This window comes from Electrona antarctica (genome assembly GCF_951216825.1).
Source record: "Electrona antarctica genome assembly, chromosome: 18".
NCBI lineage: Eukaryota > Metazoa > Chordata > Actinopteri > Myctophiformes > Myctophidae > Electrona > Electrona antarctica.
The window spans coordinates 17402782-17421510 of record NC_136799.1 but is presented as its reverse complement, the minus strand read 5'-3'; the positions used below and the strand labels follow the sequence as shown (position 1 = coordinate 17421510).

At 45.9% G+C, this 18729-nt stretch overlaps 1 protein-coding gene across 1 annotated transcript; it reads right to left on the bottom strand.

Annotated features, from left to right (window-relative positions):
* Positions 1 to 468: 468 nt before the first annotated feature.
* lta4h (leukotriene A4 hydrolase) lies at positions 469 to 2327 on the bottom strand (the record flags this gene model as incomplete). Its single annotated transcript, XM_079527792.1, has 1 exon — positions 469 to 2327. The coding sequence occupies exon 1, from the start codon at positions 2320 to 2322 to the stop codon at positions 469 to 471; it is 1854 nt and encodes a 617-aa protein (XP_079383918.1). The 5' UTR covers positions 2323 to 2327.
* Positions 2328 to 18729: the final 16402 nt, after the last annotated feature.

Below are 18729 nucleotides of genomic sequence, written 5' to 3'. Positions count from 1 at the left end.
GACCCACTACTGTTATTTTGATATCTTTCACTCACACAAATACACACATAAAATACGTCCATTCCCCAGACATTCTCTTGCAAGGTCGAGAAAGCTATTAGTTATTACTGTATAGTGAGAAATTAGTGCATAATGATTGTTGGTGCTGCATAAATTAAATGTAGTTGTCATGTTTTAGTCATCTGAAATGTTTTAGTTTTAGTCAGAGTTTTAGTTGACTAAATATCATAAGATTTTAGTCAACTGAGTTGATTTAGTACACTAAAATTAATTTTGGCGGGGCATAATTGCATCGTATGCCTAACTTATATTTAGCTGACTGCCGAAAATAGCTAATCTACAAGCTTGTAGATTGGCAATTCTCGGAACATGACACCTGCACACAACCAAGCATAAAATAACTTTTTTTTTTGTCATCATAGCTTAGTTGTCGTCTGTGAAAAACACTGGTACCACAAAGGAGCTGGTTTACAAAACAGTGCTCTGGTTGGAATCCAGCTTCAAGTCTTTGGCTACCAGCCCCGCTGTCACACAGTGCATGGCTGAGCGGTGAGCCAAGAAAACACGCACAGCCTCATCACGGTACGTGTCAAAGTTATACACGTCTCTGAAGAGAGGACGCGTGAACTTCATCCTCCCTTGATCTGTCGCCATCTTCAGTGCCATTGGAACCATGTCGTCCCACTTGGACCTCACACACAGTCGCAGCCACCTGAAACGGATCTCTGCATTCATGTAGGCGTTGAGTTTGTACACCTCCTGCATCTTCTGCACATTGCTCAGTGGGAGGGGCTCCTCTTGTAGAAGGAGAGACAGGAACTCGATGAGCTGGTGGGAAGAGAAGGTCCTCAGGTCCGCTTCTTTGAAACCCCCAAGGTCTCCCTCTTTGGCCTGCACCCATCTCTGACACAGTGCAATGCAGGCATCAGCGAGTGTGGTGTCGTATTGTGGTTGGACAGGGGGCATCCCAGGAGTGTGGATCCAAGCATTCCAGTCCACCTTGTTGAGAATGTCAGCCTTGTCTTTGAAGTAAGTAAACAGGTAGTTCTTCCATTCCTCTGTAGTGACGCTGCTGTGGGAAAACAGTTGGATGTAGGACTTGACAAAACCCATGAACACCTCTGGGCCACCCATGAGCTGTTCCAGATGGTAGAGCAGAGCAAAGCCCTTCTCATAGGGTACAGATGAGAAGGCATCTTCAGGGTCCACTTCATGCAGGCTAGGTACTAGATTGGTCAGAGGGTTGTTGGCCCCGAAGGTATTAACTGAATCCTGCAGGTCTTTCCAGCCTCCCATGGCTTTAAATTGTCTGAATTGCTCACTTACCATACACCTGCCAATCATCCTCTCCAAATAAACTGTGTGTCCCTCATTTAACCAGAAGTGTTCCCAGGTCTTATTTGTTACCAGGTTACCAGTCCAGCTGTGGGAGATCTCGTGGGCAATGACATTTGACAAGGACCTGTCTCCTGCCAGCAGGGTGGGTGTGGCGAAGGTGAGGCAGGGGTTCTCCATACCCCCATAAGGGAAAGATGGTGGCAGCACAAGGATGTCATAGTGGCCCCACACATATGGTCCTGCCAAGTCCTCCGCCGTCTTCAACATGGTCTCCGTCTCAGAGAACTCAAAAGCTGCCTTGTCTACAAGCTCCTTCTCGGACCACACACGAGACCTCGGCCCAATCTCTCTGCTCTCCAGAGCTCCCACCGCAATGGCAATGAGATAAGAGGGCATGGGTACTGGCTGTCTGAAACGGTAGATGATCCGGCTGCTGCCCTGTGGGTCAGGCTCCTGTCCTTCTCGCAAGGCACTCATCACTGCCACCAACTCATTGGGGACAGAGATCTGAGCATAGTAGGTGTGCTTCACAGAGGGGCTGTCCTGGCATGGGACCATGCTCCTGCAATGGTGAGGCTGGCATTGGCTGAAGAGGTAAGGGCTCTTCCTCCCAGCGGTCTGTTCAGGACTGAGCCACTGCAGCGCAGATGAATTCGGAGAAGTTTCATAGCATACCTCCATGATTGCATGCTGTCCCCTGGAGAGGTCAAAGGGTATCGTAATCTCCAGAGGGGTCCCCTTGAAGCGGTGCTTTGGTCCCATAGTGAACTTGGCTTCCTGTCCATTTGCTGTCACGCTGAAGATCTTCAAATCTCTGGTGTCTAGGGTGAAAGACGAGAAATGATCCTCCAGGACTTCAATGGTAAGCGCTACTTTCCCTTTGATGATATGACTGTCAAAATCCACATGATAGGTAAGATTCAGATGCTTCGTGACGCATTTAGCGAGAGAGGAGAGAGAGCACGGATCCGAAATCGAGGCCATGGTGGATCCAGAACAAGTCAAGGGGCGGTCAGTCTACAGGGGTTTAAGAACTGACTGCTGCTAACGTCAGCCATTCCCAAATATGGAAATGGCTGACGGATGGAAATGGCATTAATGCATGCCCCACCCGGTGCAACACACATTGTACTCATCGTCAGATTGAGTACACAGACTGTCTGTCTGTCTGTCTGTGGCCCTTTTATGCCCTTATATGGCGATCTCTGTAATCCCTGTCTGTCTGTCTGTCTGTCTGTGTTGCTTTCATGCCAATATGGACATCTGTCTGTCCCTTTAGGTCAATACGGAGGTCCCTCATGTCGTCTGTATGCCTGTATATAGCATGTGTTAGTTTGTTGACATGGAGATGTTCAGGCTGTGAAGATTTATAGAAGTGTCTGCATATAGAATAAAATAGTTTCCATATGGGCATGCTACGTTTGTTGTTTATATGAGCATGTTACATTTGTGTAGTCCATGGTCCACCCACAAGGCAACTTTTAATGTAGACATAATATATTTTTATATATTTAAAAAGAAGTCACACCCGTGTGAACCACAAGAGTTCTTAAAAAGTTCTATACCTTGAGTCAATGTCACTGTGGAAGTATAAGGTGGCGATCTTTAAAAGAGGGTCCAAGGCAGCTCTGTCCAGTAGAAGTAGAAAAATCCTTTATTTCATTGATTAGTTTAAATATTAAAAACAAGGGTTTAAAAACACGACCAACGCGTTTCGGCCTGCATGGGCCTTCATCAGGGTCAACTGTTCATCAGGGTCAAAGTTCACACCCGTGTGAACTTTGTGAAGTGAGGGGCGCTCTTATCATCGTACATCATCATACATCATCTCATTCTGGCCAATCACAATTTGCGTCATCACTTTTGTCTTCAATGTTTATGTTTACACAAACACTCAAAATTGTCCATTCATTGTCAAAGGCATTTAATGTTTTTGTTAGGACATAATTTGGGTTACACACACCAAAAGATGAACATAGGAGGGGCTATCGCCCCTCAAAAATACATGGAGGTACTTCCATGGTCTATAAATTGACCCCAGACTCACACACAATCAACATTTAACAACATTTTACAGTGAAATAAAGACACACATCCTAATCACAACATAAAAACATCAATAAGGACACAACAGAGATGCTATGTTTGACACATGTTACAGATGGCCCCTTCGAATCGATGACATGGGGGCGGGCCTATATAACTATGGGGAGGGCATAGCTGAACGGGTAGAGGGCCGTGTCCCCCCCCCCCCAAATCCCACCATGGTTTATGTGTCCCTGAGCAAGACACTTAACCCCTAACTGCTCCCCTGTGTATTAATAGCATCCACTGCTCGTAACAGTTGGGATGGGTAAACCTTAACCCTAACCCAAAGGAGTAAATTATTATAATTATTATAGACGTGCACCTCTTTGCCAGTAACGCAGCATGACTGCTGTATGTCCCCTGCTATTTATGCTGCCATCCTTTACTGTAATACTGTCCAATAAAGCTGAAACATCATTTTAAAAAGCTCTTTCCCATGGGTGCTGCAGCCCACTCTGCAAAACGTTCTTTCCTGGAATTTCATCAACTTCTTTCTCAATGGGTTTATTCTTTGACCTGCAGTGAATTCTGCTTCAATTCGACAGGGAGAGACAGACAGCCGAGCGTGACGTAAGGTTACAGTCTCAGGGTTTGCAGGGGAGCCGTGAAATCAGCCAATATTTGAAATTCATAAATGCCAACGTAGCTTGAAAGGATAAACGTAAGTCAATCAACCCCATCAGTTCCCATAGGAGACCTCTGCGTGTCTGTCATGGTGAATGAGTTAAGCTTTGGGGCTTTAATTCCTATTTCAGATTAAATCTTTGGAGATCTTACAGCATAGGGCGCACCCGGCACAGTACACGTTGATGCTTTCCATGAAAAGCAGTGCAGAACAGTTATCCTAGTGCACTGTAAAGTCTTCTGGCATACTTTTAGGACAGGCTCCCATTACAAAGGATAGATATAAGTTAATTCATTTATTATATTTGTTATGGACTCTTAAAAACAAATTGCACAACTTTTTTTTATTTGGCTCATAGGGGAACCTCCTTTGATGCTTTCCTATATAGCATTTTGCAAATGGTGCCATAACTAGGTGACTAAAATTGTCACGGTTCAGGACAGGCAGGTGTTGGACCCAAGCGCAGACAAAGGCAGTGGACAGGCAGGTCGAATACAAGGGGGGTTTATTATCCAAAAACAGGAGATCAGGAACATACACTGGAACACGAGGAAACAAGGAAAAACTAGGAGCAAGGGAAAACACTAGGAACATGGAAAATCACAAGGAGCAAAAAACCACTGACTTACAATTTACGAACGAACAAAGAGCTGAAAACACAAGGGCATACTTATAGACAAGGGATAACTAGACAAAGATGAACACCACTGACAATCAACACTGGGATAGACACAGATAGACACTACTGTAGGTAGTGCTAGAGCACCTGCCCTTTTGCCCTCAGTGGACAGCAATGTGCCCTTTTGAAAGTTATTTTTTAACTTTAAATTTTATTTTTGTTTTGTACAGTGTACATCAGTGTACATCGATCCATTCTGGATTAAAAGCCTTTAATATATTATTATATCAATACATTTCACACACAATTAAGGCAGCCGGCGGTTCCACGCGCTGCACAAGGTGCCCTTTTTTCACTTGAGCACCCTCAAAATGTCGCCACTGAAAATGAACTGAAGAACCTTTTTGTCCTCGACATGTGAGCTTGTAAATCGGCTATTTTCGGAACACAACACTGTCGTACATCAAGGTATTAATCAGGATTTAGAGTGTGTCAAGAGTGTCAGAGTTAAATGAACTGTGTACTTTACAGTACATGACACAAATAGCCCAGGGACCAACTCACACACAAATACACATCCCACATTGAGTAACTGTACTGTCAGCCGAGTGATTACCATGCTTCAGAAATAGCCACATCTGGAAAGACTGCTGTAAAGTAACTTCTAACCGCCCAACTCCATCCATGTACAAACAACAATGCTCTTCAGAATAAGTTCTGAAGAGCATTGTTGTTTGTACATGGATGGAACATCCTTCTACGGAGGGTACTGTAGCTCCATCAAACAATCTCCAAACATCCTGCCACCGCCAATCCTGCCATCTCCAACACTCAACCAAACACACTCAGGGAATGGGCTGGAGCTATACCACAGACCCGGGGAAGGGTAATGTAGACAGATGTTGATGGCCGGAGAAAAGGGGAAGTGGTTCAAATGGATTATCTCAGTCTGACCTATAGGGCTGGGAAATAAGGTCAATTACAATTTAGGCATTTAGCAGACGTTCTTATCCAGAGCGACAATAAGTTGTCTTCAATGTTTGTGTATACACAAACACTCAAAGCTGAACATAGGAGGGGCTAGCGCCCCTCAAAAACAATATACTATATCATAATGACAATCTGTACATTGAACCTATAGGATACCTGTAACGAAGACTCTGACTAGGACGTTGGGCTATATGATATATGACATGTTTAGTATGACAATCCCTATATTTGGGCCCGAGCCGACCTAGTGCTGATATCGATAGATATGGTAGAACCATATATGGATAGAACCATATATGGATAGATCTAACTGGCTTAGTCATCGTGACAAGCCTGGTCGGAGAATATATACAGGGTCGGCTTCAGGGAGAAGGCAGAAGTCAAAGCATCCTGGTTTAAGTTCTAACCGGACACCACTGCGGGGGTCCTAAGCTAAGTAATCAGCAATACAGCCTTGAGCTATTCTGTATGGTCCTTCTTGAGTACGGATTAGGGCTTACCGCAGTAACGGGATGCTGAAGTCTTCCAGACACATACGAACCAAGGTATCTGGCTTTACAACCCATATACCTTGAGTAGCCAACCCCTGACTCAGTGGCAAGATTCTAACCAGATGGTAACCCAGTTGCTGCCAGAGTCTGAACACTCTGGCAGTCCTGGCTGCTCCGCAGGTGAGCAGCAGTATCTCAAAGTTGTGAGATCCACTCTGTTGCCGCCAGAGCATGAACGCTCTGGCAGTCCTGGCTGCTCCTTAGGTGAGCAGCAGCGTCTCGAAGCTGTGAGATCCACTCTGTTGCCAATAGAGCCACGCTCTGGCGGTCCTGGCTGCTCCTTAGGTGAGCAGCAGCGTCTCGAAGCTGTGAGACCCACCCAGTTGTCGCCGTCAGAGCATGAACGCTCTGTCGGTCCTGGCTGCTCCATAGGTGAGCAGCAGCGTCTCGAAGCTGTGAGACCCACCCAGTTACCAGAATCTGGATGCCAGAATCTCGGAGCCGTGAGACCTCCCCGGCCCTTAGAGTCAGAGAGCACTGGTGATGTGCAGGAAAGAGAGAGCACTGGTGATGTGCAGGTAAGAGAGAGCACTGGTGATGTGCAGAGCACTGGTGATGTGCAGGAAAGAGAGAGCACTGGTGATGTGCAGAGCACTGGTGATGTACAGGAGAGAGAGCAACCATTGACAGGGAACGCCCTTCATGGGTGGCATGTGATTTGATCTTGAGGTTTTTATGACCCACCGTAACATCAAAGGAAGAAAGCGCGAAGCTTGGACGCCCTCAATGGGGTGGCTTGAATGGCTGACGTTTGCTGTTCAAGCCTCAGTATGCTCGTATTGGGGTGGCCTGAGGGGTCTACTGTTCAAGCCTTCTTGATATGGTACAGATTTCCATGGGAAATCTGGGGGTGGCAATGAACGAAGGCTTTCACCTAGAGCTTCATGTGTCATCGTGTAACGAAGGCTTTCACCTAGAGCTTCTGGTGGATATCATGAGAGCATTGTCTGGACAGCATGATGATGCAAGGGCATCGGAGCTATATCAACCCTCCCATAGATGTTGGAGCAGTCGGAGGACGGCAGAGGCTTCGTTCACTGATAGGATATCGAGATGAAAGTGCAAGCTGACAGACCAGAAGTCCAGGTTCATAGGGACCGAAGTAGTCCAGCAAGGAGGCTGGACGGTCACTCTTGCAGAAATGACCATGAGCATAACCGGAGACGAACAGTCATCATGCATGGTACGGTAGTAGCACCCAATTCTGCCGATCGTACACCAAGTAACCAGCAAGACGGCAAGAAGCCGTAAGTCAGTACTGTAATAACGGCACACACCATCTTGGGGTATGCGGCAGGTTCAAACGACTGAGTTTAATGGCGAAACGAGATTTGATATGACAGATGAAGCTGTGTTATCAGCAATGGACGTCGTCATGCAGGCAAGAAACTGTAAACTACAGACTAGGAGTGAAATGTGGTGGAAGGCACCCTCTGGCTCTTCACAGTATTAATAGGAGCCGGACCCGGTTGAACCGGAGAGCAGATGAACCTTTGCGGAACCCTAGGACACCTAAGATCGAGACGGGACAGGATTTACAAGAGGAATTACCGCAGCCAGCAATCTTGACTATAGCAGGAGAGTCCTTGCATGTGGGCTATCCACCGCCTAAAGGGAGAAATGTCATGTTAAAGGTGTGCAAAGTTCTAATTTGCAATGAATGTAACGAAGGCTTTCACCTAGAGCTTAACGAAGGCTTTCACCTAGAGCTTCATGTGTCATCGTGTAACGAAGGCTTTCACCTAGAGCTTCTAGTGGATATCATGAGAGCATTGTCTGGACAGCATGATGATGCAAGGGCATCGGAGCTATATCAACCCTCCCATAGATGTTGGAGCAGTCGGACGGCAGAGGCTTCGTTCACCGATAGGATATCGAGATGAAAGTGCAAGCTGACAGACCAGAAGTCCAGGTTCATAGGGACCGAAGTAGTCCAGCAAGGAGGCTGGACGGTCACTCTTGCAGAAATGACCATGAGCATAACCGGAGACGAACAGTCATCATGCATGGTACGGTAGTAGCACCCAATTCTGCCGATCGTACACCAAGTAACCAGCAAGACGGCAAGAAGCCGTATGTCAGTACTGTAATAGCGGCACACACCATCTTGGGGTATGCGGCAGGTTCAAACGACTGAGTTTAATGGCGAAACGAGATTTGATATGACAGATGAAGCTGTGTTATCAGCAATGGACGTCGTCATGCAGGCAAGAAACTGTAAACTACAGACTAGGAGTGAAATGTGGTGGAAGGCACCCTCTGGCTCTTCACAGTATTAATAGGAGCCGGACCCGGTTGAACCGGAGAGCAGATGAACCTTTGCGGAACCCTAGGACACCTAAGATCGAGACGGGACAGGATTTACAAGAGGAATTACCGCAGCCAGCAATCTTGACTATAGCAGGAGAGTCCTTGCATGTGGGCTATCCACCGCCTAAAGGGAGAAATGTCATGTTAAAGGTGTGCAAAGTTCTAATTTGCAATTGTGGCAAAGTAATGGAAGTATATGCAGTTCTGGATGATGGTTCGGGGCGAACCATTTTGTTACACACAGTTGCCAAGCAGGTCGGATTGAGGGGTCAACCTGAAGAGTTGCGTATCAGAATCATGAGAGATCTTCAAGTTTTGCACGGGGTGGCTGTATCTTCCGAGGTATCTCCTGCCGTACAGCCAAACCAAGTCAATAATATTGAGGGAGCATTGATCGCCAAATAGCTTGGATTGTGAGCATACACAGATCGTCAGCAGACTAATGGAGAGAGATTAACATCTTCGAGAGCCTCCCTTGCTGGATAACTACCAGGCCTGGCCTGTTAGAACCTAGCCGAAAGAAAGGACAATTGTCTGAGTCTTCTGGATGCGGTATAGATTTCAACGTGAAATCTGGGGTGGCTGTAACGAAGACTCTGACTAGGACGTTGGGCTATATGATATACGACATGTTTAGTATGACAATCCCTATATTTGGGCCCGAGCCGACCTAGTGCTGATCGATAGATATGGTAGAACCATATATGGATAGAACCATATATGGATAGATCTAACTGGCTTAGTCATCGTGACAAGCCTGGTCGGAGAATATATAGAGGGTCGGCTTCAGGGAGAAGGCAGAAGTCCAAGCATCCTGGTTTAAGTTCTAACCGGACACCACTGCGGGGGTCCTAGCCTAAGTAATCAGCAATACAGCCTTGAGCTATTTTATAGGGGTGGCTGTATCTTCCGAGGTATCTCCTACCGTACAGCCAAACCAAGTCATCCTATACTACCTTGGCGGATCTTGTTAAGGATACTGTGACGCAACAAGTTGGGTCACCCTCCCCCGAGCCTACAGCCGACGAGTATCAGAAAGCTGAGTTGGCCCTGGTTAAGCAGATCCAGGATGACTGTTTCGCCAGTGAGACTACCCAACTGGTTTCGGGAAAGGCATTAGCTAAGAATAGCAAACTAATCACGCTCTGTCCGGAGTTCGACAGTACTACCCAGCTCATTCGGGTAGGGGGACGACTTCGCCATAGTGAACTTTTGGACCCAGACGCGATACATCCCATCGTACTTGACCCCAAGCATGCGATTACCAAGTTGATTATCAAGGACTACGACGAGAAACTGCGTCATGCAGGACCAGAGCGAGTGTTTGCTGAAATCAGACGAAAGTATTGGATACTGAGAGGAAGAGAGGCCGTTAAACGATATCAGCGAGGTTGTACTGGGTGTCGCACTTGGCGAGGGACTCCAAACATCCCCAGGATGGCTGATTTACCTCCTGCAAGATTACGTATCCACAAACCAGCATTTTACTCTACAGGAGTAGATTGTTTCGGGCCATACTTCGTTAAAGTAGGACGCAGGAGGGAACGACGCTGGGGGATCATCTTCAAATGCATGACGACTCGTGCAGTCCACATTGATCTTCTCTGCAGTCTGGACACGGATTCTTATCTGATGGCATTAAGACGTTTCATTGCGCGTCGAGGAAAACCATTCGAAATATTGTCCGATCAAGGAACGAACTTTAAAGGAGGGGTGCGTGAGCTGGAGGAAACATTTATGACCCTTCAACCTGAAATTAAGGCACAGTTAGCCAAGCAGCAAATTAAAATTGTATTCAATCCGCCCAGCGCACCTCATTTCGGAGGTTGTTGGGAGAGGGAAATCCGATCTCTCAAGCAGGCCTTGCAAGTAACATTGGGTGCTCAAACAGTGTCAGAAGAGGTTCTGCGTACAGTTCTGGTTGAGGTGGAAGGGATTCTGAACTCCAAACCTTTAGGTTATACCTCATCGGATGTAGCTGATCCCGACCCTGTGACACCCAACATCCTCCTCATGGGGAGGCGAGATGTGTCATTACCGCAAGTTCAATATGATGAGTCAGACATGTTGGGAAGGAAAAGATGGAGACATAGTCAAATACTGGCGGATCACTTCTGGAAACATTTCTTGAGGTATTACCTACCTAACCTTCAGGTACGGCAGAAGTGGCAAAAGGAGACGACGAATATTCAGATTGGAGTTCCGGTGATGATCGTGGATCCACAGCTACCTCGGGCCCTTTGGCCTATTGGAAGGATTTCCCAGACTATTTCTGGTGCGGACGATAGGATTCGAACGGTAGAAGTGAAGGTTGGAGATCGGACCTACCTGCGACCAGTGGCTGGAGTAATCAGTCTTGCTGCCTTCAACTAACTAAATTAAATGGCTTGGGCCCACATCACCGGTGTAGCTGCTGGGGATAGCATAGCGACTGGGGCTACATCTATCTTCCGAGGTATCTCCTGCCGTACAGCCAAACCAAGTCAATAATATTGAGGGAGCATTGATCGCCAAATAGCTTGGATTGTGAGCATACACAGATCGTCAGCAGACTAATGGAGAGAGATTAACATCTTTGAGAGCCTCCCTTGCTGGATAACTACCAGGCCTGGCCTGTTAGAACCTAGCCGAAAGAAAGGACAATTGTCTGAGTCTTCTGGATGCGGTATAGATTTCAACGTTAAATCTGGGGTGGCTGTAACGAAGACTCTGACTAGGACGTTGGGCTATATGATATATGACATGTTTAGTATGACAATCCCTATATTTGGGCCCGAGCCGACCTAGTGCTGATATCGATAGATATGGTAGAACCATATATGGATAGAACCATATATGGATAGATCTAACTGGCTTAGTCATCGTGACAAGCCTGGTCGGAGAATATATACAGGGTCGGCTTCAGGGAGAAGGCAGAAGTCAAAGCATCCTGGTTTAAGTTCTAACCGGACACCACTGCGGGGGTCCTAAGCTAAGTAATCAGCAATACAGCCTTGAGCTATTCTATAATACCAGTTAAACAATGAACCTAGCATCTGTCTATTAAATTACAGTACATTCTTAACACTGTGGTCCAGAATAATATATAGAGTGTTGTCACTACTGTATCCTACCAGCTCACCTGCCAGTGAGGGGCCCCCACCAGGAGGACATACAGTAGAACCTCCATCCTATACTCCTCCAACCCAACACTCCCTGCTGACAGGTGCCGTCCCAGCCCGTATGCAGTGATAAATATCACCCTCCCCGGCTGGCTTCCCACGAACAATTGTGTTCACATACGACATTTTACCCTATGCGATATTACACACAATATTATGATATCCAAAATCCCGTGATATCTAGTCTCATATCACAATATGGATAATTATATCTATAGCCTAGCCCCCTCTTACACACATGCACTGCGCAGCAGAGGGAGGCCCTACATTCATTCCCCACATGCTTGAAGTCACAGGATCCCTAGACTCGATGAGCCCATGCGCTGTGATTGGTCGGTTCATGTGAACATGTCACTTATATATGTGCAGATAAACCACTCGGCTGATAGACAGACATCCAGAGTTGAACACGGAGTTGTTATCGCCCCGGAAAATCCTCAAGTGCATACAAATGACTCGGCAGCACATCGTTTATAACAGCTGTTCTGAAGCAATGCTTATTTGTAAAACAAACTAATATAAAAAAAACTCTTCGGAGTGAAACTAACACTGAGGATTTTACTGTGTAAAAGTGACATGCTGAGATCTATATGCAGGGAAATGTGAAGCAGGGCCCCGCTACTCTCTCTCCAACCAGTGAAGTGGTTTTGGGCCCAGTAATGAAAATAAATGGTGATGCAGCCTGGCTGCAGGCGCACCACCCACAGCCTCATCTATCCCCATCTGAATAAGATCCATTCACTATCACACACACAGAGAGGCCTCACACTTGGATCTTAAGCCCTGTACCCTCAAACTAGATATTAAATCAAAACCAGAGATTTGATTTAATTAAGGCTTTTTAAAAACACATTAAACAAATTAAATTTGCTCCTTATTGGGCACGAGGAAGGGAAAAGTGAAATGTTGATGCGTGTAGCAAGGAGTGGGTGGAATGGGGGGGGGGGGGGGGGGGGGGGGGTCTGACTCCTATTATTGCTACCATCATGTAAAGAAGGCAAGACAGGCCTGCCCAAACACACATTAATAATGATTTGAATAATGATAATGAGGGATGTGAATAATGATTTATAATACGACATAAGACACATGTCAAATGTACTTGAAGTCCACGCTAGCTTGACTGAATGTTACCGTAATAGTAACTATGTGTGTGTCTACAACACATTCTCCATCAGTGAAGCCATTCCATCCGACTACACACAGCCTGAGGATGTGGATAAATTGATTCATTTGTAGTCCGTACTGTGGACTAAGCTTGGACCTAAAATCATCAATCCGCTGACTGCCAAATCCAAATGGAAAAATATATATACGTTCTCAAACAGATAAATTAAAATAATGTGATGAATATGAATGTGTCATGATGGTTTCTTTCTTCTGAAGTGCTTTAGTATTGTGAGGGCATCCCCTAGTAATAACACAGTATTGGTACATTATCATTAGCATGCTGAACGAGGGAGCAGCATGAACCCTACTAGCCAACGAACAACAGAGTAAGCAGTCAAGTAAAACGCCAAATAATAATAATAATAATAATAATAATAATAATAATAATAATAATAATAATAATAATAATAATAATAATAATAATAATAATAATAATAATAATAATAGTAATCCAGTGCCTCTCCTGTGTTCATTCTATTTTCTTAAACCTACAGTAGTCTACTATAGTTGCATTTGTGGACAAGCAAACAACATACCGGTACATGTGTCAAAATAAAGTGAACTACTACACAACATTCTGTACATCTTGATGATGTAGTGACAACTAGCTTATAAATAGACCAATACTGTTAGTAATAGTAATAAGGTGTGAGGTGGAGTCTGGCTGAAGGAGTGTGTTTTCAGACTGCGGCGGAACGGGGAGTGAGTCTGTCATTCCCGACTCCTGACTGAGGGAGAGAGGTCATTACACAGCCTGGGACCCAGGAGGGAGAAGAGTCTAGGTTGCTAGGTGACCAGCGTGTTGTAGGAATGGGAAGTCTGCTAATCGAAGTGTGAGCGACGGGGTGTCAAGCTGGATCATATCGAGCCTTATTTATATATCTATACATATCGTTTCCATTTGTAGGTGTTGGCAAATTGGTGCACTTGGTCTTATCACTTTCATTTAATTTCCACAGACGATCAAAGGTAGAGCATGCTGGCTTCAACTAAACAATGAAGCAATATCAGCATACAATCCTATAAATTAGCCAAAACCTTATTGGTCGAGTCTCAATAACGTAGGAATCAATTCCGTGATAGAATCGATCCCCATCCCTACATGTAGGTCATCACCAGTGTTTTTAATTGGATATGAGTGAGCATAGAAATTAGGAGACGTGGACATTTTGGAAGGTTGAAGACAAGACATTTGGGATCAGTTGTACGAGTTTGAGAGAGCATGCAGACAGCCCAGCAGGGAGAGAGAGTTGCAGTAAAGCCTTGAGATTACAGAATCTTGGATAAGGAACTGTGCAGACTCCTTGGTGAGGAAGGGTCTAATCCTCCGGATGTTGTAAAGTACAAATCTACAGGAGTGAAAGAGGGAAGGAGGGAAAGAGAAAAACAGTTGTCTGTCTGTCTGTAGCAGTGATAGGAGGACTTGTGAGCATGAATAACAGGGCCAAGGGATCCAGAAAAGAGAGAAAATAGGAGGGCACCCTATAGAAACCTGGTGGTGGGTCCAACCGATCGGGTCGTCTGAGAATCATTTAACCCTGTGGTCCCCCAGGGGTCTATACTTTGTCTCCTCCTTTCCCCCTCTACACCAAATAACTTTAACGGAATTAGCCTATAGATATCTACATGCTTACAATGCATTGCGTCGTGTCGGGTTTGTAAATCTACAATTTTCACCAAATGTTCACCTGTTTTCACTGAATGCCGTTATGGCATGTCCAACAGGGACACTAGTGTTCAACTGTTCATGTAGTTAAGGGCAGTCCCTGTGATACCAATACGTTCAACTAAGCAAGTTAAACTAAATGACGACATCAGAGCCAAAGCTAGACTCCCAAAACTAGACTCACCAGGTAACTTTCCCAACACAAATTCCACACACAGCTCTTTCTGTCACTGCGTGAACAACGGTGGAAATGTTTGGTCTAGCCGCTCAATGGGAAATGTTTGTCCTAGAGGATATAAGGGATTATAAGAGTGTTCAGCAGAAGCTTGTGGTTGACTGTATCAAATGCTACAGTACAGATAGATAAAAAAAGGATGAGGATGGGGGCTTTTGAGTGTGGTTTCACTAGATTCAGCAGTTTTGAATTCCGATACCAAAGGTAATACTGTAAGAGGTGGAAAGAGAGCTGTAGAAACGGTTTGTTCAAGTGGTTTGGAAAGCAAGGAAAAGGGGAGTTGGAGGGGTCAAGAGTTGGTTTCTTGAGGAATGGAGTAACTCAGGCTGACTTGGAAGGCAGACAGGACACAGCCAGAGGTTATGGATAAGTTGATGATAGTGTTATAGGAGGCAGCTCAGAGGCAATGGTCTGTAAGCTTGATGAGGTGATGGGGTTGAGGTGTTCCACTACTTTCATTTTTGGTGGCACCGGTGTTTCATTTGTAAATGTTCTTGAATGGATCCACGAGTAATGGCCATAATCATGTCTCCAGTTTGAGCCTGGTTCATGTCATCTGTCCTTCCTGCCCCTGCTTTCCTGTCATTATTCACTTAGCTATATACAATACAATACAATTATATAGAAGATTATAGATTATATAGTTCATACCACATCCATATAATTTCCAGAGGTTTACCTTTACCTTGCCTTACAGACATGATTTTAGCGTTCCATTTTTCTTATTCGTTTGCATGCATTTCATTAACTAAAGCCTAGAACTAAACAATCTTAAATTGCCAGATTATGCTGACAAATCCTGATAAAAAAAGAACAAGATTCCTTTTGTTTTTCAAATGGACTACATAAACAAAAACTCTTATCATAAGAAATCTGATTCCTTTGTTAAAACCTGCAAACAAAGAAGGGTGCTGGTAGCTGTGGGTGGGGATAGGAACAGGTTGAGGACTGCTTCAGTTCCCTACAAAGGCTCTCTCTCTCTCTCTCTCTCTCTCTCTCTCTCTCTCTCTCTCTCTCTCTCTCTAACAGCTACCTGGCAGTCTTCCACAGAAGGGGGAAGGGAGGCGGCGGGGAATGTCCTTCAAACACACTGGACTCGGCAATATAAATGAAAACGCAGTTAGACACAGAGAGAGGGAGAGAGAGCTCCACCTGTTCTCTCTTTCGCCCTCTCCTCCCATCCTCCTGTACACTCTGCCAGACTGTTAGTGGGGGTTGGTTGGTTTGTTTGATGGTTTTGGACGGGGTTAGGATTGTAGTGGTAGGGGGTGTGAGGTGGGGGGGCAGGGAGGGGCACCAGAGCCCAAGGTGAACGCCACCTGCCACCATTCACCCACCCACCCTCCCACCAACCCCTGAACATCCACCCCTCCTGGTCTGTTGGTCTGTAAACTCTATGGTCAAAGGAGGCCGGGCAGGAGGAAAGGTGCCGGGTGGGTTTAAATTATGAGGGGTCACATCTGTCCGAGGTAGCCTGCACTTGTACCCTCCTCTTCCTCAATAACTTGTTTCAGGACACAATGCCAGACTGTTTCACAGAGTCAACATGGGAGAGTGACAGGTGGAGGGGGTGAGGGTTGTTGTTCTGGGAGAGTGAAAGTGTGTGTGTGCGTGCGTGCGTGCGCGCGCGCGTGCGTGCGTGTGTGTGTGTGTGTGTGTGTGTGTGGGGCGGGGGGGGGGGGATTCTGTGTGAGAACAGGTTTGGGGTGACAAGTGAGGGTGAGTTCTGAGAGAGAGAGAGAGAGAGAAAGAGAGAGGGAGGGAGAGAGAGTGGAGTGAGTGGGGTGAGTCGGTAGCAGCCACAGTAGCGAGGAGGGTGGGACCACCTCAGTCCAAGGTGAGAGCTCCGCTCTCAGAAGGGTCCCGTCTGTTCCTGTGCCAACATGGCAGCGGGTTGCCCCACAACGACGGCTCTGCCAGGTCTGCCACTACCCACAGCCAAGCACCAGCCAACCCCCAGCCTCGAAAATACTCTCAAATTAAAAAGTGTCTCTGTCCCCGTGTGGTTGGCTGCCTGCAGGGGCAGAGACTGCACTCTTTCAGCGATAAAGGGTGCACACAAATACACAGAACACTCTGTCAGCGCCACTGGAAGGCTGCTAACACTTATAATGTGCTATTGACAATTCAAAGTAATGGTTTGTGGGGTTGAAGTCCAAAATGCTATTGTAAATAGACTGATTCTTCATCCTTGCTATAGGCAATATTTTTAAATGCAGATTACTGGGGTATGTGCAACACTACTGGACAAAGTAAAGTAGGCCTACTGAATACATTTGAAAAGTTATAATCCAGAAAGATAATAATAATAATAATGAATTGCATTTTATAGCGCTTTTCCAAGTGCTCAAAGCGCTTTACAATGGTTCATTCATTCATACATTGGGAGGTGAAGCGGCGAACAGTCGACGCCAGCGTCCTCACTTCCCACATTCACACACCAATGGTGCAAGCTCACACCGACCAACACATTGGAGGCAATGTAGGGTTCAGTGTCTTGCCCAAGGACACTTCGACATGTGGACAGGAGGAGCCGGGATTCGAACCGCCAACCCAGGGATCATTGGACGACCTGCTCTACCTCCTGAGCCACATAGGTATCAGGTATGTTACGTATGTGTATACTGTGTTTGTGTATATGTTTATGTGCGCGCACGCACGCACGCACGCACACACACACACACACACGCACACGCACACGCACACGCACACGCACACGCACACGCACACGCACACACACACACACACACACGCACACGCACACGCACACACACACACACACACACACACACACACACACACACACACACAGAGTATGGGTGGCCCAATTGATCTCCTAACCCTATAAGTCTCACTGACCTATACCCATTGGACTGTGAAAACCATTTAGAAAAGCATTAATGAAAAGTTTGGATGGGAACTGTCCCAAGTGGATAAATCCTTTCAAGTCCAAATCTTGACAAACTGCACACTCACTCACATTCATTAGTTTGATTCACCTCTAGATACAGAACAGCCTTGCATTCATTCCCCTGCATTTCTACGTCACTTGCGTCTAAATTCTCACTCTTGCTTTTTTGAGGCGGCCGCTCTCTAATTTCAAAGCGATCTTTTAAAAAGGGGAACAGGGGAACGGCTTCTCTTTTTCTCGCCTGTCGTCATCGGCGGAGCCGCACACATCAATCACACATTTGTTTTTCATTTAACAGAGACGCTTAAAAAAAAAACAAAGATGGAAATATCCTCTTGGCAGCGTGCTGGGTTCTTCCTCTTATTTAACTGCCTTTATTTTCCTCCCTCCATCCCACAGTATACCACATCTGTACTGTGGTCTGGACTGGAGCGAGGGATGGATGGAGGGAGCGAGGGAGGGAGAGATGAAGGGGTGAAGGGTGGGTTGCAGAGACTGAGATGGAGGGAGGGGAAGAGGGTGGAGAATGATGTGTGTGTGCAAGAGAGAGAGAGAGAGAGCGAGAGAGAGAGAGAGAATGAATAGAATCTTCATTGTCACAACACAATCTTACAAGTAAAATAAGTGGGTGAAATTTGTTTTTGTGCTTAGGTAAAGAAGGAGTAGGATGGAGGGAGGTACATATGAAGGGTTAATGTCAGATAGGAGAGGGGCAGAGAGAGAGAGAGAGAGGGGGGGGGGGGGTATACAGGAGAAGGAGAAGGGGGAGTGAGGGAAGCTAAGAAAGAGAGAGATGAGAGAGAGAGATGGGCTGGAGTGAGAGAGCATGATGAAGCGGTGAAGGAGAGATGGATGTGGATCTGAAAGGATGGAGAAAGGTTGACATGAGGGGAAAAGACAGAGGGAAAGAAGGGAGAGGAGAAAGAGGGAGATGAAGAAATAAGCAGTGGTGGAATAAAGTACTGAATGTTTTAAAGTATCAATACTGCAATAACTACTCCATTACAAGTAAAAGTCCAAAAGTATTTACATCAAAATGTACTTAAAGTACCAAAAGTACTCACT